This window comes from Girardinichthys multiradiatus, chromosome 21, assembly GCF_021462225.1.
Source record: "Girardinichthys multiradiatus isolate DD_20200921_A chromosome 21, DD_fGirMul_XY1, whole genome shotgun sequence".
NCBI lineage: Eukaryota > Metazoa > Chordata > Actinopteri > Cyprinodontiformes > Goodeidae > Girardinichthys > Girardinichthys multiradiatus.
In genome coordinates this window covers 27,723,623-27,748,550 of record NC_061813.1, presented here as the reverse complement: position 1 = coordinate 27,748,550, position 24,928 = coordinate 27,723,623, and the positions used below count along the sequence as shown (strand labels likewise).

At 38.3% G+C, this 24,928-nt stretch overlaps 1 protein-coding gene across 4 annotated transcripts in view; it reads right to left on the bottom strand.

Moving 5' to 3' along the window:
* The window catches only part of rbm33a (RNA binding motif protein 33a), a 42,557-nt gene extending 20,370 nt beyond the window's left edge, over positions 1-22,187 (bottom strand). For 2 of the 4 annotated variants that reach the window (XM_047349389.1, XM_047349390.1), the window contains exons 1-10: positions 22,000-22,186; positions 13,520-13,598; positions 12,420-12,468; positions 11,661-11,734; positions 10,524-10,815; positions 8,655-8,798; positions 6,727-6,895; positions 6,396-6,625; positions 3,844-4,147; positions 2,416-2,477 (exon numbers count right to left, since the gene is read on the bottom strand). In XM_047349389.1, coding sequence (XP_047205345.1) covers positions 2,416-2,477; positions 3,844-4,147; positions 6,396-6,625; positions 6,727-6,895; positions 8,655-8,798; positions 10,524-10,815; positions 11,661-11,734; positions 12,420-12,468; positions 13,520-13,598; positions 22,000-22,018 — 1,422 coding nt within the window. In that variant the 5' untranslated portion in view covers positions 22,019-22,186. Of the gene's footprint in view, positions 1-2,415; positions 2,478-3,843; positions 4,148-6,395; positions 6,626-6,726; positions 6,896-8,654; positions 8,799-10,523; positions 10,816-11,660; positions 11,735-12,419; positions 12,469-13,519; positions 13,599-21,999 lie in introns of all 4 variants that reach the window. The other 2 variants (XM_047349392.1, XM_047349391.1) reach the window with 2 other exon arrangements.
* Positions 22,188-24,928: the final 2,741 nt, after the last annotated feature.

Genomic DNA, 24,928 nt, shown 5'->3' with positions numbered 1-24,928 from the left:
GACTCCATAAACAATGTAACTATTCCAGAACTACTTCCTTTCTTACCAGTATGTCAAGCTTAAAGCCCTTACATCATAGGCTCAAAATGATGGCTTACTCCTCCTGAGAAAGACATGTTGACAGCAACTAGACAGTACAACAAGACAGGCTTTATTTTGAGAGGAAACAGTGTGGTGTTTTATTATCGTGGGATCTCATGCCAAAGACCCATACTGAATGTCTTTTGCAGCTTATAGTTATAACAAAGGAACTTTTTGCAGGTAAATGTTGAACTTTTTTATATTTTGTAACTTTCTCTCTATAGTTACCTGTAGTGCCCTTCAAGTAATTCCATGTTTTATTTCTTGTTTTAAATAGGTGCTAGAACATTTTACTTTTTTATAGTCAGCAATGTGCAGTTCTGATTTTACTACACCTTGCGTTGCATAAAACACAGTGCAAACAAATATAGTTATATATAGTGCTTTTAAAATGGCACTTCCAGAGGTTGTGACGCCATTTTTGAGAATAGAGCTGATTAAGACAGCAGAAATCCACAGAAAATTGGTGCTACTTTGATTAACCTACTTCAACCCGAGTGTTAGGATCCTCAAGACTACCTGTGGTAGGTAGGATAGTGATTAAACAACTCCTCCAAACCCCTCTATAAAAAAGTCTCAGTGATGTTTTACAGTCCATCATTCTAACAGTCCCATTTTCTTTTGTAGAGGCTAACCGTGTTTGAAACAGTGACTAACAGACAGCAGGGGAGCAAGAAGATGAACTGGCTAGCTAGGGTTTGTTTTCTGCCTCAGCACAGACACTGTGGCGACATTAATTCCTTCTCACACACCTCATTAGCAACTCCTTTACCGCCACCAGCATCAGTAGGCACCACCAGAAGATGACTGGTTAGGGATGGCAGTAAGCCAAGCTTCCTAATAAAGCAGAACGATAATCATTTCTAAAATGTTGAAGCGTTTTCAAAACGAAACAAATAAATATGAAGGAAAAAGCCAATCCATCTACTACAGTTTTTACAATAATGTCCCATTAAGCCTTTCATTTTTTTCCTCCATATGCTGATTTTTTTAAATAGATCAATTCTTTCATTGAACAATTTAAATGATCATCAGAGGGTGGAGTAGTGGTTTAAAATGTGAAGCGAAAAAAACCATTCCTAACAATGATTTTAATCCGTGTTAAGATTAATATTTCAAAACCTATCTCAACCAGCAAAAATTTAACACATTAATACTGGAGGCTATGACCCCCCATTAGTCTGACCTTTAAACAATTAAATTTGATGGGATGATAATGTATGACAATCACGAGTAATCACATGTCCACTGATAAATGGGAAGTTGCCAAGTGGTGTGTCACCTGCATTTCAAATTGCGTCCTTGGCAACGCCAGCCTAAATGTGATTGACAGCGGGGGAATCCAACATCGTGTCGTTTATGTGCCAACTTGTCTAAATTCTCTTCCCATTACATCTTCTACTCTCCGATAAGAGCCAAATGTGTGTTTTAGCAACTCTGCTATCAATGTCCAACATGATGTGAGACATCTGGGAACAGCAGCATCATTCTGACACTGAAGGTTGGGAAAGAGGTAAATAAAAATACAGCTTTTCATTAAGCGCATCTCTAGAGAAACAGCCAGGCTCATTTGTACAGCCGCATGAAGGCAATTGGATGTAGTCAATTTCTGATTGCTAATTTGCATAAATCCATATAAAATGTAATTTCCAGAAATATGTCAGTCAGTAGCAGCACCACCTGATGCCTGGGCATCATTATCTAGAAGGATGCACTGACTTACGGCACTTTGGCTGACTTTATGGCAAGCAGGCTTCCTCAATGCAGTAATGACCTGAAAGATATTTGTGTCCGCTTTTGGGAGGGATTCTTTGTGAGTGAAATGGGAGACATTTGCTTCCAGGAAATCACTAATGTTATATGCATTTGTAAGCCATGAAATTCCACCTTCAAAATATAAGATTGGGGGGGGGGGGGAGCATCAGCTCACCACCATGTTTCAGTGGCTCAGATATCATTTAAGAACCTTTCTGTGTCTTTAGGACACAAAGTTGAGGAGTTATTTTAACCAGTAGTATATCCTGAATTCACAAGTCCATTATGCACCAAACTGGCTTGTCTGAGCCCCAGACCATCCATGAAGAGCTGTTAAGTAATTCCCGTCACTGCGGGCCCTGCCTCCAAAAGTCGTCTGCCTGAAGCTCCTATCACGCATTTCCAGTCGTGCAGCCAGGCTCATATCGGGGTTTACGGATTCGCTTTAGCTGTATTTGGCCAGTGCAGACGGTCTAATTGAAGTGATGATATTTCCCCTCACATAAAGGGGCATTGGCCGTGTGGCGGGGGTGAAAGAAAGTGAGGCAAATGAAAGGTGGAGGAGCAGCTGCTACTCACAGGAAACCTCTGAGGACCCACAGCAGGTCTGGACTGGCTCTGAGCAGGAGGCATCAAGGGCACTGCAATGAGAAGAGAGGGGCAGGAACAGGGAGCAAAAGGAGAAGAAGGGGGGAGGGGTGGAAGATGAAAATCAGAGACAGTTGGCAGAGAGAGGCGATGATGGTAGAGAGGCAGCGATTTCTCTATGCTAAGGCCTCTTAGGCATAAATGTGAAATTTCAACACATTTCTTTTACACTGCTTGGTACTTAGCAGGGGGCTCAAGGCAATACTAAATACATAAAGAGTATTTTACAAAACAGTAAAGAAGGTATTTGCTGTTTCATAACATTAGGCATTAAATAATTCAATAAGCTGAATTTCGATCCAGCTACCTTTCTGAATATGAAAAAAGGCGTCGGAGACAGTATGTTGGAAATTCAATCGGAGCTTTTCCACCTAATTGTGTGTTAATAAATACTACTGCTGCACAAATGCATGCACTAATGCACTAAACATCATTCTGCATGTGCTATAATGTCTGTCAAACTTCTGTACTTTTAAGACTCGGTTTTCAAGATTTTTCCAGCTCTTTTCGTATCATTCTGGACTTCTGAGTGCAGAACATGGACCCAGTTGGCTTTGTTAATCTGTATGTCACACAGATCATAAAATGAACACAATGGTAATGTTGGTTTCCCATTCGATCATGTGGTAAAAGGCTATTTTACTGCCTTTTTTTGCCATCTTACATCAAAATCTAGAAATTAATGTGTCAAGTCTGGACTGAATGTCATACTGAATACAGTCTTTGAAGCCCAGTTTGTGATGTCCAGTACATTTTTTTATGGTTTTATTTTTTACTCTGACTTCACTAACATGTGTTATGGTTTTATTTCAACAATGGCTTTCTTCGTGCCACTTCCAAATAGACCAAATTTATGGAGCGCAGAATTAATGTCCTGTCAACAGTTTCTTCCTCCTGAGCTGTGGATCTATGCAGCTCCTCCAGAGTCACCGGGGGAACTTCTCAGATTAGGTGAAAAGCGCTCCATGAGATGTTAGAAATTTGTACTTATTTTCTCTGATAAACCTCTGAGGCCTTCACAGAACAGCTGCAGTTATACTGGGATTAAATTACACACAGGTCAAATCCATTTACAGCTTGGGTAATCTCTGTCTGGGTGACTCTGAGATGGCAAAATGTACTGCATTAATTTGTTGTCATGCTCGGTGACCTAAATATCCCTCTCCATGTCCAATGTTCACAGTTCAAGTAGGTAGAAATATTCTTCTTCAGCTGGTGTAGTAATAACTACTTTAATAATATATAATGATGTAAAGCCCTGGTTTTCTCTTTTCACGTATAAAAAAAGAGCAGGACTTGAGGTCATTTTAAAATTAAAAGTGAATTTAAAGGCACACTGCTATTAATGGGCTAACCTACCTTGTACAGAGGACTGTGCAGGCCCTCTGAAGTGGGGGTTAATGTGGATGTTCTTGGGCTGAGGGGGCTGTTGCTGGTGATGCTGAGAGAAACTAGGCGGTGGGGAACTCATCATTCGAGGGGGTGGTTGATCCATCTGGGGTCGCAGCGATGGGGAGCGGTGAGCCATGTGAGGGGGGATCAGGGGCTGGAGAGGCTGCTGGAGAATGGGGCGTCCGTGCTCCTGGAAGGGAGGTGGTCCTCTTGGACGCGAAGGGTGGTGCTGATGGGCCTGCAGATGCGGAGAAGGCATTCGGGAGGATGGCTGTTAATTGGAAAAATAAAGAAAACAAGACAAGATGTCATAACACAGCTCTCCCTTTAAGAAGGTGACACCCTTTCAAGTTCATCTGCAACATAAAGTGTACCTGTTAAAGAGTAAATGGGTTTTCCACTGAATTTTACATTTAAGAGAACTTAGATCCCCAGTCCAGTTTTTCTAAGGTGAGCTACAGCGAACATGAATCACAAACATGAACAACTGTACCTGCAAGTAAAATAATCTTCTTACCAACTGATCAATGCTGGGAAAGTAATCACACATTGCAGCTCGGTGCTGTTTCAAATTGATCTTTGATAATTGGTCAAGCAAACAAACAAACATGCCACTGACCAAATTAGTCAAATGGTAAAAACATGACAATTACAGTATGTCGCAAAAAACAAGACCTCATTAACTGCAGCCAACAAAATGTTTGTGTTGTTGGCATGTCATCCATGTGCCATTAATTTTTCATTCCCTGTGTTGGTGTTGTGTTTGGAATTTCACAGCTTATTATCATTAATTAATATAACCTTAAAAAAAACGCGGTGCTGGAGTTTAAATGTCATGCAGCCTTGAGAAATACTTTAACCTTAGGGGTTCTCTTTAGCTCGGTTTGCTTTGTTACCTGTAGCCTTGAGCAAAGGTCTGAAGAACCGCCACAGATCTATACGGCTTTTGTTGAAAAATGTATAGAAAAATCGACTAATTTAGGTTTGGTTTACATGTGGCATGCCTTACATGTGACGTTGTTACAGCATATCAAGCAGCTCAGGTTCCAACAAAACGCATAACATCAACAGTTCAGTTTTTTTATTTGTATTCTAAATACATACAGTAGAACAATCAGAGTTATTTATATAAAAGGTGTTTTCTTGTCAAGCTATTTTGCCCAGATGCCTTGAAATAAGTAAAACTAAAATGAGAAAAACCATCCTAAAACCACGTTTCTTTTTATGCAAACCATCCTCTTTTTCCACCATTGACGGTCATGAATGTTATAAACTGTTTGCAGTTTGCCACAAGCCCTGTAGGGGATTCAGCAAACATGGGAGGAGGAGCTCAGGTCAGATAAGAGCAAATTTGGTCTGGATCCAAACCTAACACTGGAGATCATACTGAAAAGACCATCCCCACTGTAATACATGGTGGTGGAAGCATCATGGTGTGGGGATGCTTTCCTTCAGCAGGGACAGGGAAGTTGTTTAGAGCTGATGGAAAGACGGATCTAAAAACAAGTTCATCTTGGACGAAAACCTGTTCGAGGCCAAACAGACGAGGCTTTTTGTTTTTGTAAATAGATGTAATACTTATTTGTGGAGATGGGACCAACGTATTGATTTGAATTTATATTGAAATGCTATCAGACTTTTGAAAGTGTTTCATACTATTGTAAATGTATTTTATACTTTAACTTCTACAAAATGTCAGGTAGAGCAACCAAATAATTACTAAAAACACACCTGCCGTGTCGTGACTATTGCTACTAACAGGCTTCTAATTTGGATCACAGTATTAGCTTTAGCCTTTGCTAACAAGTTTAAACGTGTGATTTTTAAAAAGAATAAAACATTTTTTGATTAAATTACATTCTGGGGAGCTACATTCCAACATGATTAACATTAAAGAAACCTTTCTTTTAACAGTATCAAAAATGTTTTGACAAGACTTGAAAACTTATGTTTGCAGACCAATCGAGCTAAGCTGGAGCTTTTCGAAAATGGTAAAAGTATTTAGTAAATGTATTTCTAGATGTGCAAAGCTGGTAGAGACATACCCTAAATGACTTGAAGCTGCATTGCAGCAAAAAGGAGGTTCTACAAAACTCTGACTGGTTGAATACAAAAGAACATCCTATGAAATCCTATGAAACTTGCTCTTGTTTTTAGATCAGATTTTATTGGTGGATTTAATTTGAGTTGAATGTTTTAATTATTTGAATTGTTACTGTGTTTGTGTTTTGTTTTTGTCTATCAAACGGGGCTTTCTTGTAAAAGAGATCTTGGATCTCAATGTGACAACCTGCATAAATACAGGTTGAATTAACAAACACAGTCTTCATTTTGAAAATCGTGCATCCTTTTCAATCCACTTTAAAATTATACATTACTTTATTTTGGACCATCGCATAAAATCGCTATAAATTACGTTAATTGTTGCATGTGAACAGTGAAAATCTTCATGGGGTATAAATACTTTCACTAATGGACTCCTTTAAAAGGGCTTTGGGCAGATAAGTACACCAGTTTACCTGTATGCTCATGTTTCCCATCAGGGGGAGCATTTGGTCATGCATTCTTCTTCTTTGTCCTCCTCTAAAATCTGCCATTCCAAAACCATGGAAACCTCCTCTTCCTCTGCCTCCTCGCCCCCCTCCTCCTATTCCTGCTCCTCTGCCTCGACCTCCGTGACGGTTTTGTCTCTTCTGCCGTTCCTGTTCCTCAAATTCCATCAAATCTTTCTTGGCCTTCTCTGACAGCTCTGGAGACACGTGGAAACATAACATTCAAGCTTTGCTCTTTCAGGGAATGAAGTATAAATTATCCACAAATATAGCCAAGAAAATAAAAACAATATTATACCTAGAGTTTCAGGAATGTTCCTTCTGTTACTACCAGAATCCGCCAGTCGCACAACAGCACCTTCCTTCCTCTCGGATTTAAATCGTATTCGGCCGGATTCTTCGCCTTCGTCATCCTCTTCCTCGGATTCCTCCTGTGTTTGTTCATCACCAAGAGTCTCATTTTCTCCCTGGAGACCGTGCACAATATTAAAATCACAATTACCTCACCTGCAAGCTCCCTGACTACGATTACTGTAAGTCATTTCAGAGTAACTGTGCTTTACTCAAGTTTTATCCCAAAAAGGATCATGACGTTTTATAGAAGAGAGTTGCATTTACGAAAAACTGGCAAATTCCATGCTAATACTTCAGCAGAGGTCTACAAGCTGAAGCTCCACGTCTCCATGTGGCTGTGTAAGCCTGCCAAAGAAGCTACTAAGAAAACTTTTACTAAAAATGATGCAGAAACATCTAGAGGTGGACCAATCAACTGGCCGATTGGTGGTCAATAGGTCAAATACTGAAAAATATTATTTTTTTTACTTAATGCATCAATTCTGGACACTTTTGGTCTAGGAAAGCATCAATCAGCAGCTTGAGCTTTGCTGTAGTTTTTAGAGTCTAATAAAAAAACAGATAAAGGTTAAAGAAACAGGTTTTGATGCATAAATTGGTTTAATCATGTAATTCCTTCACTGTCTGTGTAATACTTCTCAGCAAGTTTAATATTACTTTTTAAGAATAAGAATAATATTGTTACTATTACTGTTATTATAGCAAAGCACTTGACTTGTAATTAACATTTTTAACAGCATAAACAAGTTAAATATGACTTTGTCAACTTACATAAGTGTTTTTTTCAGTTCTAGCATGAGACTTGAGCGCTTTTACACCAAGGTTACCCAACTTCAACGCCTTTATATAGTTTATTGTAAGCTTCACAAATGTTATTGATAACAGGATTTTATTTACAACGATGAAGAGGCTGGTCCTGAATGACAAAGTTTGGATTTTAACTGAACATAAAATTTTAGGACAGTCAGGAGCAGAATTCTGTCAATGGGAACGCTGAATGTCGGGAAAAACATTTTTCCTTTGAGGATACCGTTTCCCTACGTGAAAAGGTTTGTAGTTCTGTCACAGCATAATAACCATAGTTCTTCATTCAGAGCTTCAAATAATGGAACAAATGAATGCTGCCATCGCATTTCTCAAAACAATATGCATAAATGGGATGGAAAACAAAATCAAAATATAACTAAATGTAACTATGACAAAGTATAGAATATTTGGCCAAATTTAAGGCCTTTCAAGGTCCAAAATAAAGATCATCAAATTCAATAGTTTTATGACCTTACATAACCTTCATACATAAATGCATTAAGAAAACATAGTTTAAGCAGTTCCGCTGTTTTCAAGTAATATCGGCACTGACTTTCCACAGAACATTATCAAAACCAAAAAACTAGGATGCAGCGCTGGTGGTGTAGGGGTTAATCGTGAGACCATATATAGAGGCTAAAGTCCTTGATGCGCCCGTCCCGGGTTCAGGTTCCGGACCCGGCGACCTTTGCTAAATGCCTCCCCCTCTTTCTCCCCTTATTTCCTGCCTGCCTACTGTCAGAAAAACTGAAAAATAAAGGCCTCTGGTGCTGAAAGAAAATATGAAAAACAACAAAAAAACAAAATGAGTTTTATTTTGCAGAGACGAGGGCCAAAACGGCTCTTTGGTTGATGAAGGTTGCTCATTTCTGACCTCCTTCATTCCCCTTTGGTTTACTCTGTTTATCTCTAATAATTACAAACAAACTTGACATTTTTCAAAGAAATTAGTTTTAAAGAAATTAGGGCAATATTAAGAAAAGGGTCTTAAAAAGGAGCTGCATGTGTTATGTAGTGTTAGGTGAAGCATTTTAACAGAAATCAATATACTCAGTCAAATCCTACCTCCTCTGTCTCATAGATGCGAGGTTCCTCTGTAGTGTCTTCTTCTTGTTGCTCTTCTCCTCCTGCCTCTTCAGCATCCTCCTCCTGAGTGGTTTCAGCTTCATCGAGAGGTTCGTCACCGTTGGATCTTTGAAATTCCTCGTTCTTAAGGGTTAATACAGAAAGTAAATGTCAAGTCTTTGATAATTATCAACAAAGCACCACTGTATTTTAGAAATTCTTGGTGAATTATCACAGCGCACTAGCAACTAGCAGAAATCATCTAAACAAGCAAATAAATAAAGGAAAAATAGGTAAATGAGTACAGAAAAATACAAGTTTGTTTTTGAATGTGTAAAATTTGAACGTCAACAGAGAGAATTTTTTTTTTTTTAAAAACAACAGAGAATGCAGACCAAAATGTTATGGTGAGGATCTGGAAGGCACCAGGGAGCCCCACCCCTTTCCAATGGTGAATTACCATAACAGTGGGAGCAAAGCTTCATTACTATTCCTGACAGCATTTGAAATTCAATGAGATGTAAATGTTTGACATGATATACAGAAATGCAGGCACAGATAAAAACACTCCTCCCCGCTTCAGTGATGGTGAAAATATCATTGACTGACTCCTCACAAATCACTCCGTTACTGGCTGAACTGTAAGTTCACGACTCCGTGGCAAACAATGCAAAACATTCCAGGATGACAAATCTTTTTTTTCTCCCTCTCTTTATATTTCCATAACAACTTTCTGAATCAGCTTCTGATTTGTTGCAATTTATTATTATAAATCCAAAATAAATAACTTTGGTTTGAAGCAAAAATCTACAAGCCATTTGCCTACTAGCAGCGCTAGTAAAGCGATTCAGAATAACAAGCACTAGCTGCAGGTCACACAATAGTGTTTTTTCTTGTTGTACCACATTAACCTGCCAACTGGAACACACAGACATGCAAAACATAAAAACAAACTTGCAGACAAGCAAACAAATGGACAGACTACCCCAAGGGAAGAGAGCAACTTAATCATTTAAGCCATTCCATGTAACCCTCAATGAATACCAGGGTGAGCAAAATGTTAAGGCCAAGGAGTTTAGTGACCTTGTAAGCAGCAAATATACCCACACATCCACCCCCAAGATTCAAAATAGACAGCCACTTTGACTAAGGTCAACATCTTATCTTTGCTTTGAAAGGGGAAGCAGGCTAATATATCTCTGTCAGGTGCCAAACAGAATCACAGCACGGGTAAATGGAGCATAACAGACATTTGCACATGGATCTGGCCTTATCTTTGATCCTCTTAGCCTGGCCTAAGAGGAAAGGGAAACGAATGAAAGAGAAACTAACATCAATCATTAGAAAACTGTATGGAGTGTCCTCAAGAAGGTCAATAATCTTTTCACCTGTGTGGGACTTTATCAGATCCAGTGTAAAAAGACAGAAGACAGAATGTGGGAGGCTCCCCCCCCCCCCTCCCACATTAACCTCAGGCGATTGGCAGCACATCTCCCCGACACAAAGACGCTCCTCGCTGCTCTAAAGATACAGGGCCCAAGGTCACAATGGCAGCGGGATTCCAAGGCGACTGCGGAGCGTTACCTCGCGCCAAACAAGCCGTCAACAAAACTTTGTCAGCAAGATGGAGAAATTTGCGGGCAGGAGTTGATAATGATTTTAATGGTCTTCTGCCGAAAAATGCCAAATAGATGTCTCCTTCTCCTGAATAGATTTTTTTTCACCCTGACTTCTCTCGAAGCGAGACGAGACATTATCTCTGGGACACAATAGAGGTGGGGAGAAAAGGTGAGTGGGGGAACGTGTGGGTGTGAAGTGTGTGCACACACACCTTTACATCAACAATAATAAGCAAACGCGAGAACTCACTTGAAATTCACCATCTATGGGCTCGCTGATTTCGATGTCCAGCACTTCATACTGGTAGCCATCATCGCCCTCAGCTGGCTCCCCGGTGTAACCAATCTGGTCCTCAGACATCTCTGTGTTGTCCTGGTTGAATTCTGCTGGATACGGCTCTTCCTCCTCCTGGTGGTACCCCTCCTCCCCCTCTTCACAGCCCTCTGCACCCAGGTTCACGACATCATCTGTGTAGTATGCTTCCTGCAAGTTGTCCTGCTGGTTATAGGAAGCTCCCATGCTGTATGTAGCATCCTGTCCACTAAGAGCAAAAAAACAAACATTAGAACTTCTGTGACTCGTCGTGATGGTTAATGACCTCAACTGGAATAATTTGCCCACATCAATATTTTTAGTTAACACCTCATTTGTTATGAATTTAGGGTTTCCCTATTTTTTGAAATGATGAAAATTAGATGTTTCCTCCACATCTCTGTATGTGAGGAGAAACTGCTGGCTGCAGTCTGCCGGTCTGGGCTGCGTAAACAGTTTCCAAAAGCTAAAGTTGTTCAAATTACGGCACAATGTTCAATTTCAAAAAAATTGCACAGGACTTTAACATGTGTGAACTTATAAAATCCAACTCCTGCCACACTGTATGATAGAAGATACCAGAACCACAACAGAACTTGTTACAGCAAAATCATGTCAGACAGGTCCAACGGAGATATCAACATACATTTCAGATGATAACGCGTTTATGTACATTTCTCTTCTTCAAATTTAGTCTTCACATCAACGCAGGCAGCTAATTAGCCGAACGTCTAGGAAAGACGTTTGTCGAGACAACTTTAATACACAAAATAATACATTTTAAACAAAACACCTCATACATAATACACCCAGGTAAATAAAGTTGATATGTTACAGTCTAAAGGGAAAACAATCTGTTCCCTTTGCTTAAAATGAAATATATAGAGAAGCAAGCCAAGTTTTCTTTAATTCTATTCAGTCTCAACATACTGAATATTAAAATAATAATAAAATAAAGTTGATAGTGGCAGCCCTAGGAAACGTTAGAAACCACTACAGGGTGTTAGAGAAACAGAAGCAGACGATAAACGTGAACTAAAAAATAACTGGAAACTTTATTTTATAGAAATTTACCTCATATTCAGATCTTCATCATCACTTTGAAGAAGGTCGTCGTTCAACTCTTCATCAGACACTTCTGAAGGATTCTGAAACAAACATAAAAAAAAACAAGAAAACATTCTAGTGTGAAAATGTACCGTATTAAAAATTTTTTTCTTAGCTGCCGATTCTTTTTGGTGTGTTTGTGTTCTTGTACTTGCTGCTGAGTGAGGACCATTTTTCGTATTTTTAATCGCAAAGTGAGGACATTTTCATGGTCCTCACTTTTCCAAATTCCGTTTTTGGGATAGGGGTTAGGTTTAGCCCTTGGCTATCAATTGAGTTATAGTTAGGGTTAGGTATGAACTGGTTAGGGTCAGGATTAGGCACTAGAAATCATGGAAAATGAATGGAAGTCAATGGAAGTAACTGAAAACTCCTCATAAAGATAGTAAAACGTGGATGTGTGTGTGTGTGTTGAAGGCGTGGGGGCAGATCACCTCCAACCCCTGAGGATACTTTATTCCCATGTGGTGAAGGCAATCTGGGCAGGTCAACACCGGGCTTTTTTGTCCACTATATTTCCTCCTGTTTCACATCAACAGTTCCCCCTGCAGAGGAGCCACCTGCTCCATGTCCAACCCTCACGACTATTCGAGGGTTTCAACAATATCACCTAATGTGTTAGATATTTACATTCCTGCTGTAAGCAGAAATGCCGTGCTTCAAAGTAAATTGTTTTGTGGAGAGCAAAATAAACAATAACCGACAGCTAACATGTTTTACTCTTACCTTTTTAGCAGACAGCCAATCCTCCTCCAACAAATCCTCTTCCAAATCACTGGACAGCATAAACACAGGCAAGAAAATGAGAGTAGGGTCAAATAAACAAATAGATAAGATAGGGTTAAAGTCTATGCACAATGTCCTTTTTTTGCATTAGCCATTCTTTAATATTCATGTTTTGTAGCAGGAGAATCCCAGCTCTGCATGCTTACAGTTTCTGTTTGCATTTTCAGTTCTTTTATATTAAATGGATGAGCGACTTTTGTATTAATATACGAAAACATTCCAGAACATAAATACGATGAATGTTGATAGCTGTATTTAAGCTTTTCAGATAAAACTAGAGTTTAAAGGTGATGTTTTTGTTTTTTTTAATATAATGAACTGTTATCTAGCAAGCTTATAATTTGTTCAAAACATGCTTGAGATGTTCTACAGGACCTTTAACATGACCTTTACAGGAATGTGAGCCTTTTTGACACTAATCAGCTGATGCTATTAATGATAAAGTCAGCAGGCTAAAACACTAAAATAAATGCTCAGTAGCTTTATTTCTATAAATAAATAAAGAAATAATTAAAAAAATGTAATATTGCTAAGCCTTCCTCACAATAAATAAATAAATGTACAATAGTTGCACAGACAGGCTTCTGGTTCTATATAACATCTGCATTTAATGCATCATCATGTTGAGACTTTCTAACAGGTTTTTACCATTAGTTTTACCATTAGTTTCCTAAATTAAAAGCGTCTTTTCACTAAACAATAAACAGGTTAATGCTGCATGTAGCTGTGGATTGGTAAATGCAGCAAACAAGCTGTCATCATAGCAGAGAGGCTGTTTACATCTGTGAATAGTAATCTCTGGAGTCACTCTGATAAACACAAGGCGCTGCTGTAGGGGGGATAATAGCTACAAAGCAGGAATGGCAGGTAAAGAATATTTAACAGGAAGTATACTCGCAACACAAACTAATTTAATGTTTATTAACTCATCTTTGATCAACCAACAGTACATTTGCAGCAAATTTCATTGACGGTATTCAAAGCCTCATATAGACATAATAACCCAGCTCTGAAAGCAGGATCATTTTTATGCGTTTTACCTCTCTAGAGCATCATTTCCACCTCTTCTTCTGCGGGAACGCTCAGCACCAGGTTTGTTATACTCATCGAAGTCAAAATCTGCAACAGAAAGACAAATTATCCTCTAAATATATATTAATAACTACAGTTCCTACAGTAAAGGTACATGGTGACCAGTTTAAACAATATCGTTTCTGGTCGCAGTAGTAACCTTTACCTTATTAGTTGTATAGGGATTTAAATCAACGATCAACCATCTGAATATTCTGGCTCGGTTTTTTACTTTGACGCAACAGTGTTTGCCCCACTGGGTCTAATCAGGAGAGCTATTGTAGTTAAACCAAAGAACAATAAGGGACACGGTTTTATGTGAAAGCTTCGAAAAATAAATTACCTTTTATCAACAATATATAAATTACTCCCTATGGATTAAAAGAAACAAACATTTACTTGACTACTGTCAAACAGGGCCACTTTAGACATTGTCTATTAATATTAAATACCTAATAAAAGTCATCCAACTATTCATACGTCGACAGTAAGCCACTGATACAATACTATACCATACTGGCAATATGTCTAATAAGGAAAGTGTCAGGAAACGTCACCTAGTGTGGGCATAAAGAAGAGCACATACACTATATTGCCAAAAATATCAGGTCACACCCAGAGGTTGTGCAAGACTTTTTCGTTGTCGGTCATTTTGACTGACAGGGTCAAAAGAAAATCCTATCATAACCAATTTTACCCGTCGCTTTATCTTTTAAAATGACAATAATTAAACATGAATTGCACTTCCTTTCATTTATTCTAATTAATATTCAGGCTAAACAGAGAATCCACATCAACCAGATGAATACAAGTAACTTTTTCCACGGTCAGTGACAAAAAACACTGACTGTGATCCCTGTAACTACGAAGAAAGAGTGAAATTACACATCTTGGATCACCTGCTGTGACCTGAACGCACCGCCTCATAACTTCCTCCTGGTCTGCATGGACCTCAATTGCGCACCTTCTTTTGCGTATATCAAGTTTCTAGTGGGATTGCTGCGGAGCCTTTTGTCATAAGATTTTGGACTTTTGCCTCGGGCAGATGACTTCTCCTGGCTGTTTTCATGTTGTTGTGGAGGCTGAATCTGTGCTCTGCAGCCACACTAGAAACCGGAATTACAAGCGCCGCTTCAGCCAAGGTTTTGATATCAGGGAACATTTCTCCAATTGAATTGATCAGAAGTCGGCTTGACTGTCTGAACGAGGAGTTTTCTGATCCAGCAAGCACTCGCTTCAGTGGGAGGAAACAGCTAATTAATATGCTAACTCGCCAGCAAGTAGGCAGGAGTGTGAATTGCAATGTGTCAAAATGACAGATGGCCTTCAGATTTTTCTGTCACCGTTTAAAACCAGAAAATATTCTGTTAACGCGACCCCTGCTCACAGCACTGAATCGATGAATTCTAATCTCTTCCATGGCTGCAGGTGTATAAAGTTTGGTGTGGAGAAACTTGACTGGCCTTAAACACCTTTGGGATGAATTAGACCGGAAGCTGCAATCCTGATTTTCTCATCTGGCTATGAACACACTCCTAAACCTTGTGAAAGATGTTTACAGAGTAGATAAAGTTGCTGTTGCTGGCAACGGTGGGTTCATCAACAAATTGGGCCTTATTGATTAAGAATAGGATGTCATCAAAGTTCATGTACATGTAAAAGTAGACAGAGAAGTACTTTTGGCAATATAGTGTAATTTTATATGGTTACTCCAAGACTACTTTTTTTTTTTTTTTCTTCAGAATAACACTTCGCAACATTCTGTTTGTATGTAAAGAATCCTGAAAAGGTTCTCTTTAATGTTGGTGGAGAAAACGTTTTAGGTTCAACCATGAACATTTTAAAACTGCGAAGCAAGATGACACTACTACAGCAAACAGTCAAACGCTCGGTGACTTTGACTAAGGATCACAAACAGGCAGCAACGTGTGACCCTTACATATGTAGCTGTAATCAAAATGTACCATTTTACTGAGAACAAAAGATGACCAAAAACAACATGTTTATGGAACTTATATAGGACATATATTTTTGAATAAATAACATTTTCAGATAAAGCTAAAAAATAAAACAGCATATGAAAGGAGGTCAGAATACTTCATAAAGGGTTAATTTTGTGTATTTGGGATCATTTAAAAAACTTATTTCAGAGGTCAATATGATTACAAGGAAAATATTTGCTAATAGACAACTATAGATTAATTTCCGCTATTCGTTATTTCAGTTAAGAATGTAAATCATAATGAAGTGCATTTTTCAGATGCAAAGAAATCTCTTTAGCAAATGAATAAAGTACACTCGCATAAAGCTTTTTGGTTTTTATGTCAACAAATAAAACCTTCAAAACCACAAAGTTAGATGAAAGAGAGCAACACAGACTATTTTACATCAGACATTAGACTGATTCAACAAAGTCAAAGCTAAAATGTAGATCTGGAATATGAAAAACTGCATACACCCTCAAAAGGGGAGTTTATAATTGAAGTACCTGATTGCATTTGATAGACAGATTTACAAAAAGCATGTAGAAAAGTAGTTTTCAAGTTCTTCTAGAGACATCATAAAATTTCCGAGAACATAAGCATTCAAAGCTATTTTCACTCATTCCTAACGATTAAGAGGTATACTGATCAATCTCATTTTAATCTTTTTTTAATTGAAGAAATGTTTTCTTTTTAAAAAGGGGAAAACATCGGTTGTAGCTCTAATAACAGATTATCCATAGATCGTTATAAATTTCTATCATTTTTTTGTAAAAAAAATAATCTACAAAGGGTTAGTTTAAAGAAGCAGGTGGTTTTAGTTCACCTTTTAAATAACCTTCCTCTGTAATACATGATTACCCTAATAACTGTTGGAATAATCTATTCTATATAAAACCAATTATCAAATAACACAGCCACATATTGCCAAGACATCTCCTGCTCACATTAAAGGAGCCAAGAAGTCAACTTGACACATCCAGCACACAAAGCAATGATGTGTATGTTTCCATAGGAACTAGTAGAGAGGGAAAAACAGGGTGCCTCTAAACCAGCATTCACGATACAAGGAGCCTAAAAAACTGCTGAGCATCCTTATTTTTTCTTTAAATCTATTTTTCTACTGCTAAGAAAAATTATTTGCCTAAGTCTCCGCTGATGGTTCAGCTTGTCTTTTGCATTGTTACGGGTTAAAGTACAAGAGTTGACAGCTCTGGAAAATCTGAATCTGTCACCTTTTAAACCTTTAAAAAATGTTGGACAGACCGGGTGATGCAGATATATTAAATTTAGAGAATAATTTTTAATATCAAAATTTACTGAGCTGTACATTAAGTCATCAAGGATGGTTTTAAGTCCATTGTAGCACCTTTAGGCTTTGTTACATGGGTTACCACTGAAGCCATGGATTTAAATGTTGTTGTAGAAAAGGTTGTTTTAATGTAATCAACCAGTGTGCATGTTACAATGGAGTGTTATAAGAATCTTTACCATTACTCGGTAAATCTCGCTACTGGCTTAGTCTGTGGACACATGACAAGACGTCATTGTGCGAAGTAGCAGCAGCAAGACGATGGCAGTTTTCAATCGCAGTTACGAAGTGTTCCGTTTTTTTGTACGTTTTTATCGGGGGTGCTGGATAGTGCCCCTCCTGGGGACTCCATTATTCTGCTGGGGGACTTCAATGCCCACATGGGAAACGACAGTGACACCTGGAGAGGCGTGATCGGGAGGAATGGCCTCCCGATCTGAATCCGAGTGGTGTTTTGTTATTGGACTTCTGTGCTAGTCACGGATTGTCCATAACGAACACCATGTTCAAACATAAGGGTGTCCATTAGTGCACTTGGCACCAGGACACCCTAGGCAGGAGGTCAATGATCGACTTTGTCGTATCATCAGACCTTCGGCCGCATGTTTTGGACACTCGGGTGAAGAGAGGGGCTGAGCTGTCCACTGATCACCACCTGGTGGTGAGTTGGATCCGCTGGAGGAGGAGAAAGCCGGACAGACTTGGCAGGCCCAATCGCATAGTGAACCTAAAACAAAATTAATTTGTCTGAATGATCTTTATTTGCTTTTGCTTTGCCGTTTCTCAACAGACCATGTATTTCTAATATGTACTGATACATTTTTATTTTAGCATTATTTTAACAGCAAAAGCAGCATTATCTGTTGCACCCTGACATTTAGTCACCTTTTTTTTTCAATACACTACCTATCAGATTTTTGTTTCAGCATAAAAGATGTAGATACACAAAATAATGAAGTAAAACACACAGAACTTTGGAAACACAAACCCAAAATTGTATAAGTCTACGTTTTCATCTGAGTCCGGGGGAAAAGTGCATATCTGCCCACCTTCCTGAGCACCTGGCTTAATTCAGTTCAATTCAGTTTTATTTATATAGCGCCAATTCACAACACATGTCATCTCAAGGCACTTCACAAAAGTCAGGTACATACATTCCAATTAATCCTAATCATTGAACAGTACAGTCAGATTCAGTTATTTATTCAAATTGGATAAAAAGTTTTTCTATCTAAGGAAACCCAGCAGATTGCATCCAGTCAGTGACTTGCAGCATTCACTCCTCCCGGATGAGCATGTAGAGACAGTGGACAGTCACTGGTGTTGACTTTACAGTAATCCCTCATACTTAATGACAGCAAAAGTAGCTGCAACAAAACAGCAGTCACTTGTCAACAGAAAACACTAAGTAATTTATTTTATAATCATCTTTTTACAGAACGGTAATAATGCCTAACAAAAAAATCCTAACAGCGAGTGGTTCTGCTTTGATTCTGGCTGCGCTTACATGAAAAATAATCCCTCAGACACAAAGTTAGTTTACATGAACTATGTGCAGTCAGCTGAATTAGTTGGAGGAAAATCAAAAAGTAATTAGAAGCTTTTTGGACCACACAAATGGAGAAGATAGTCCTTAGCAAAGTTTCTTACACATTAGGCTGGTGTTCTGCAACTAATCAGGACCAACAAGGACCAAACATTCAGGTTACGAAACAAACAAGAAGCAGTTAAAAAAAAAACAGGGAAGCACATATTGTAAAGATGTACTTTTAAAAAGGTATATTTTATCATTATTTATTGCTATGTAAATCTATCAGAAAAATGTCTGAGGTTTAGAGCACTTAGTAATTTTTTTTATAAAATTCGTATTTGTGTACAAGCCCGGATAAGCAGAACAAAACAGCAAAATAAACAATTTTTAGCATTGACAGCATAAGTTTTTTTTTTTTTTACAAGGCTGTTCTAAGGGCAAAGATCTCTGCGGTATTAATGAAACTGGTGTGGCACTAAAGTGAAGTTTAAAAGACAATTAAAATCATTGCCTATTAGAGATGTAACAGTACCTATGTTCTTCCAGAACTGTCATGGGCGGCAAAGTTTGGTTCACGCAATCATAGGGCTGTGCCATATAACCTAAAAATAAATACTTGAAAGTATTTGGGATTAATCATGATACAACAGCAGAAAAAAATAAACAACAAACCTTACCACTGTCCTTCCACATATTCTAACAGCAGAACAAACGTTTATAACCAGTCAAATTGTAAAAAAACAAACAAACATTCAAGCACTGTTTGGCTGCCTTTTATAATATCATGATTTTATTAGAAAATGTATCATTATAAAACATAATACACATTTACAAAAAACAAGCAAAAAATAAAGTTTTGAGGAAAAGACAAATCCTTTTTTATAATTTCTGAGATCACAGACACCGCTGTGACCGCAGAGCAAAACTCTTTTACCAAAAAACACAAGAAGGTCAACTAAATGACCACAGTATCACAATAGAAATATGAGCCAAGCACAGATATATCACACAAAGTTACCAGCGATTTGAAGAGCAGCCCATTGTACTAATTACAGGCTAATTTTTTAAGTTGAAAGTACATAAAACGTACAATGTCACCGGGGACATTGATAAGCAATGAATATTTAGAGAAATACGAGTCATTCAACAACTGTTCCAAATAAACTCTGATACAGACTGGAAGACAGCAGCACATAGACCAGAATAAAAACAAACAGCAAACAAATTTGACTGCATTAACAATAATAAAGGTAATCATTAGTTCATTTATTTCTTTGCTATAAAAGTAAAGAACAACTCTGCTCATCATTTACACAACAGTAGCGTATGTTATCTTTATCTCTCTATGCTTTTGTTAGCTTCAGCATTGCAGAAACCCACAACCAGCTTTCAGGTTGCACAGGTTTATAAACTTTTCTTCCTTCCTTTGTAAGAAACATTTTGAAAGGCAATGAGTTGACATCTCTCTTGTCTAAGGCGAATCACAGGAAAAAGTAAAGTTTATCGTCTTTTTCTTATTATCACTGCTTGATTTGACATTTCTGACTGAGAACTGTGTAAATTTTGTCCTGTTTTTACTTTGTTTCATTGCCACCATGACACTTCATGTCAATTAGTAAATACTCGGTCCGCTGCGTGTAGAGCTGTGCAATTAATCAAATTCATTTTTCAATGTCGATTTTGGCTCCAAATTATTTTGTTTTTTTTAATTAACCAGAACATTTGAAGTTCAAGGCAATTCACAATTCTCCAAGAGCAATGAATGCATTGTTTTCCCATCTCAATGAATAGCACTTTAAATAATTGTAATTTTAATAACTGAAAAAATGGTGATTATAAATGTTTACATTGTCAAGGAGCCCTAAGGTAAAAGTCATAGTGAAGGACATTCAAAATGTAGCCAGAACAAGTATTTTTCCTGAATTAAGACAGGCGTGGTGTCTGGAGTTTATACAGATGCTGAACTGACATTCATTCTCCCATATGGCTCTTCACAACTTCAGCTGAAACTCGAACAGGGAGTGTTTGACTGATCGGAAAAACAAATGCTGGACTGTGCCTAGAAGACACAATTTTTTCTGATAAACCGCTCTCAAGTCAGAGCCACATCCAGAGGGTTACCATTTATGGCAAAACATGTACCATCTAAACCCCTGACTCTGTTTAAAGAAAGAGAGAGGCATATGCTGAGGGATATATGGCAAAACATATGGGCTGTGTGTTCGAAGATTAGGAAAGTTTTTCCACATCTGATTTTGAGATCCCTCCAGATCTGATGCATTAATCTGTACTTTTTGATTTGGGACTGATTAAAAATAAAATCCTCCTCTGTTAAATACAGTCTCGGTCTTTTTCCAAGGGCATCCTCACATCGGCAACATGAAGCCACCAGACACCACACAGGCTAGTGATATTTGGCTGGTGACAGTAATGTATGTACAGGATGGTGCTGCATCAATACCACTGTCACATGTCCAAACAAATACCACATGGCCAACCCCATCTCCTCTCCTCCAGAAACACACACAAACTGCAACAAGACTGAAATAAACATCAGCTGTTAATATCGGCCCATTTTCCTTATGGGATAGATTCTGATATGTTAAAAAATGACAAACATTGGCCGGTACCAATATTAATGCTGATCCCTATGTATAGTATTTCACCAATCATTAACATTTGTACATTTATGTAATTATTTTGCATATATATATATATATATATATATATATATATATATAGCTTTTAAACACCAAGCTTAATACATTAAATGTTGTTCATTCATCGTTTTTTTTTTTAAATATGTTGTTTAATCTAACTGTATCTGTAGTAAATGCGTTAATAGGTGCACATGTCATTTTAGGTAAGCTAATTTGACCTACACGCCTTTCATTAAATCTAAGGTGCTCCGAGGCTTCTGATTGCCTCAACAACCCAACATTAACTATACACAACAACCATGTAAAGAGCAATGAAGAGTAAAAACACACCGTTAACTGCGTCACAGATGGTGCCCACTTGCACACACGAGGTTTTAAGCTCAGTCAGACTTTAATTGCAAGACAATGAAACAATGAAGCAAAAGCTCAAAATGATCAGTTCCGCTATACGTCAAAAGTGAGTTGTTCTTGTAAAAAACGTGCAAATCAAGATAGAGGGCTTACGGCATTAAAAGCGGTCACGCATTTAACGGAAACAGCCGCTAGACACTACTTACCAATAAATAACACAATAATATAACTGTAAAACAATTGGGCAATAATACGTTATGTTGGGATCGCATTAGCAATTCCGAAAATTGACACATTTTCCTTATCAGTTGTTCACCAGCTCAGAAGCTAGCTTTCGTGCTAACACTGTCTTTACTTCTTTCGTCGTGATCGAAGAACAAAATAGATCGACGTCGTTTATTATATAGATTGCTATCACGTTTGCGAAATTATCTGTGCTATTTCTTTTCATTATCGCTGTTTACCTTTTGGTGTTTACATTTTTCGCTGTGCCGATGTCTACAAAACGGCCTGCAACCTTGGCTGCAGCCTCTTTATAAGCTAACTTTAGCTTTTGCTAGCCGCGTTAGAGCTAACTTAGCATTTTTAGGTCAAGAAAAGAAAAAAAACTCACCCTGAGCGTCGGCTGCCATTGTGCAAAGCCCGTCCACTTAAATACTACACAACTAGGGGCTGCACTTAATGCTCACAACGTCAACATTATGATAGCTTAATAAGGGAGTAGTAAGGAACAGCTTTTATGCAGTAGCTGTCTCTTTCCACGACGAGGATACAAACATGGCAGCCAGAGATCAGCGGCGATGATGCATTGGGGGTGGAGAAACAAGCAAGGTCCTTCGATCTGTTTGCTGCATCTGCGCTGACAGGCGAGGTAGACCCACTGGATGCACATCTATCTCTATCAACAAGAAAACATTGCTCTTGTGTGTTACAATAAATGCGCAGCTCATCATAAATTTGCTGCTATGAAAGCCCACATGTATGAATTGTTTTGAATAATCAGCAAACTCAGAGGGGTTCCTAGGATATTAAGACAGGCTGCGCACCCGACCTCAGAAATGTCAGTCAGTTATTTATACGACTGCTATTTGCCTACTTTTAAAGTAATTTATTATCCATCGCAAAAGTATTCATACCCCTTGAACCCTTTAAAGAGGTATGAATAGTTATAATGCTCACTGGGGTATTATGTGTTTGAGCAAAACACATAACGGTGAAATGAAAGAAAATGATAATAGGTTTTTGATAACAATAAAATGTGAAAAGTGTGTAGTTCATATGTATTCAGACCCCTTTAATTTAATACCTCTAAATAAAATTCAGAACAGCCAATCTCCATCAGCATTCCCCTAACCAGTAAAAAGAGTCCATCAATAATTTAATCTCAGTATAAATAAAGCTGCTCTGTGATGACTCTGGCTTCTTCTCACAGTCCAAAAAGATCACTGTTAATTTACCTGGTTAATCTAAATTGCCCTTAGGGATGAGTTCTTTATCGCGATTCCCTCTATGTTAGCCTGTGATGGACTGATGACCTGTCTAGGGTGTACCCCACCTCTTGCCCAATAGCCACTAGAGACAGGCACCAGCCCCTCTGCCATCCTGCAAGGATAAGTGGATATAGATAATAGATGTATGGATGGATGTTCTGTGAAGGCCTCGGAGGTTTCCTAGAAAACACAAGTGAACAAACGGCATTATGAAGATTGAGGAGAGCACCAGATAGATTAGGTATAAGGTTGTGGAGAAGTTTACAGCCGGGTTAGGTTTTAAAACAATATGATAAGCTTTGAATATTTCACTGAGTACTGTTCAATCCACTATATAAAAATGGAATGAATATGGTAACTGCAAATCTATCAAAACATGGCTGTCCACCTAAACTGACAGACTGGGCAAGTAGAGAGTTAATCAGAAAAGCAGCTAAGAGGTCCTTGATAACTCTGGAAGAGCTGCAGAGATAAACAGCTCAGGTGGAACAATCTGTTGGAAAGCTCAACTGTCATTACCACACTATACAAGTATTGCATTTAAATAAGAGTGGGAAGAAGAAAGTCAGTTTTGAAGAACGCCTTAAGAAGTTTTAATTAAAGTAGGGCTCTCAACTCCAGTCTTCAGGGGCAGGTGACCTGCAACTTTTAAATGCAACCCAGGTCCTGCACATCTGAATGAAATAACCTGATTACCTCCTCAGCATGCAGTAAAGTTCTTTAGACTTCTGCTAATGATCTTATTATTTGATTCAGGTGTCTAGAAACATAAACACATCTGTAAGTTGCAGGACACCTGCCCCTGAGGACATTTAGAGGAGTTTGAGACCATAAGTTTAAAGTTTTTCACCATATAGGGAAAAAAAACAGCAAACATCTCAAATATGGTGTGCTCATAAGATAAAACCAAAGGTAACTTTTTTGTGCCTTAATGCAAACCCATAAGTGCAGTGGAAAACTCAAACTATGCATCATCCTGAACACACCATCTGCACAGTGACACATAGTGGTGGCTGCATCATGCTGTGAGGCTGGTTCTCTTACCCAGGGCCAGGGAATCAGGTCAAAGTTAATGGGAAGATGTGTGGAGCTAAATACCTGGTAATCTCAGAGCAAAACCTGTTAGAGTCCTCAAAAGACTTGAAACTGAGCCGCTGAGAATCTATGGCAAGACTTGAAAAGTTTTGTTGACAGCTGCTTTCCTTCCAATCCTAAAACAATTATGTTTTACTTTGTGTTGGTCAATCACATATAATCCTGATGAAATTCATGTTTTGGTTGTCATGTGACAAAATGGATAAAAATTCAAAAGTTATCTACGCTTTTGCAGGAGAATTAAAAAGATAATTGTAGTTCATAGCTACAAAACAGTAAGCACCCAGCCGTGAAAAAAACAAAATGGTAATAAAATCAAACTATATTCCCTCACAGGTTGTAGCATTATAGATGATACAGTGCCTTGCGAAAGTACTCGGCCCCCTTGAACTTTTCAACCTCTTGCCACATTTCAGGCTTCAAACATAAAGATATAAAATTCAATTTTTTTGTGAAGAATCAACAACAAGTGCGACACAATCGTGAAGTGGAATGAAATTTATTGGATGTGTCAAACTTTTTTAACAAATAAAAAACTGGAAAGTGGGGCGTGCAATATTATTCGGCCCCTTTACTGTCAGTGCAGCAAACTCACTTCAGAAGTTCAGTGAGGATCTCTGAATGATCCAATGTTGTCCCAAATGACTGATGATGATAAATAGAATCCACCTGTGTGTAATCAAGTCTCCGTATAAATGCACCTGCTCTGTGATAGTCTCAGGTTTCTGCTCAAAGCGCAGAGAGCATCATGAAGACCAAGGAACACACCAGGCAGGTCCAAGATACTGTTGTGGAGAAGTTTAAAGCCGGATTTGGATACAAAAAGATTTCCCAAGCTTTAAACATCCCAAGGAGCACTGTGCAAGCAATCATATTGAAATGGAAGGAGTATCAGACCACTGCAAATCTACCAAGACCCGGCCGTCCTTCTAAACTTTCATCTCAAACAAGGAGAAG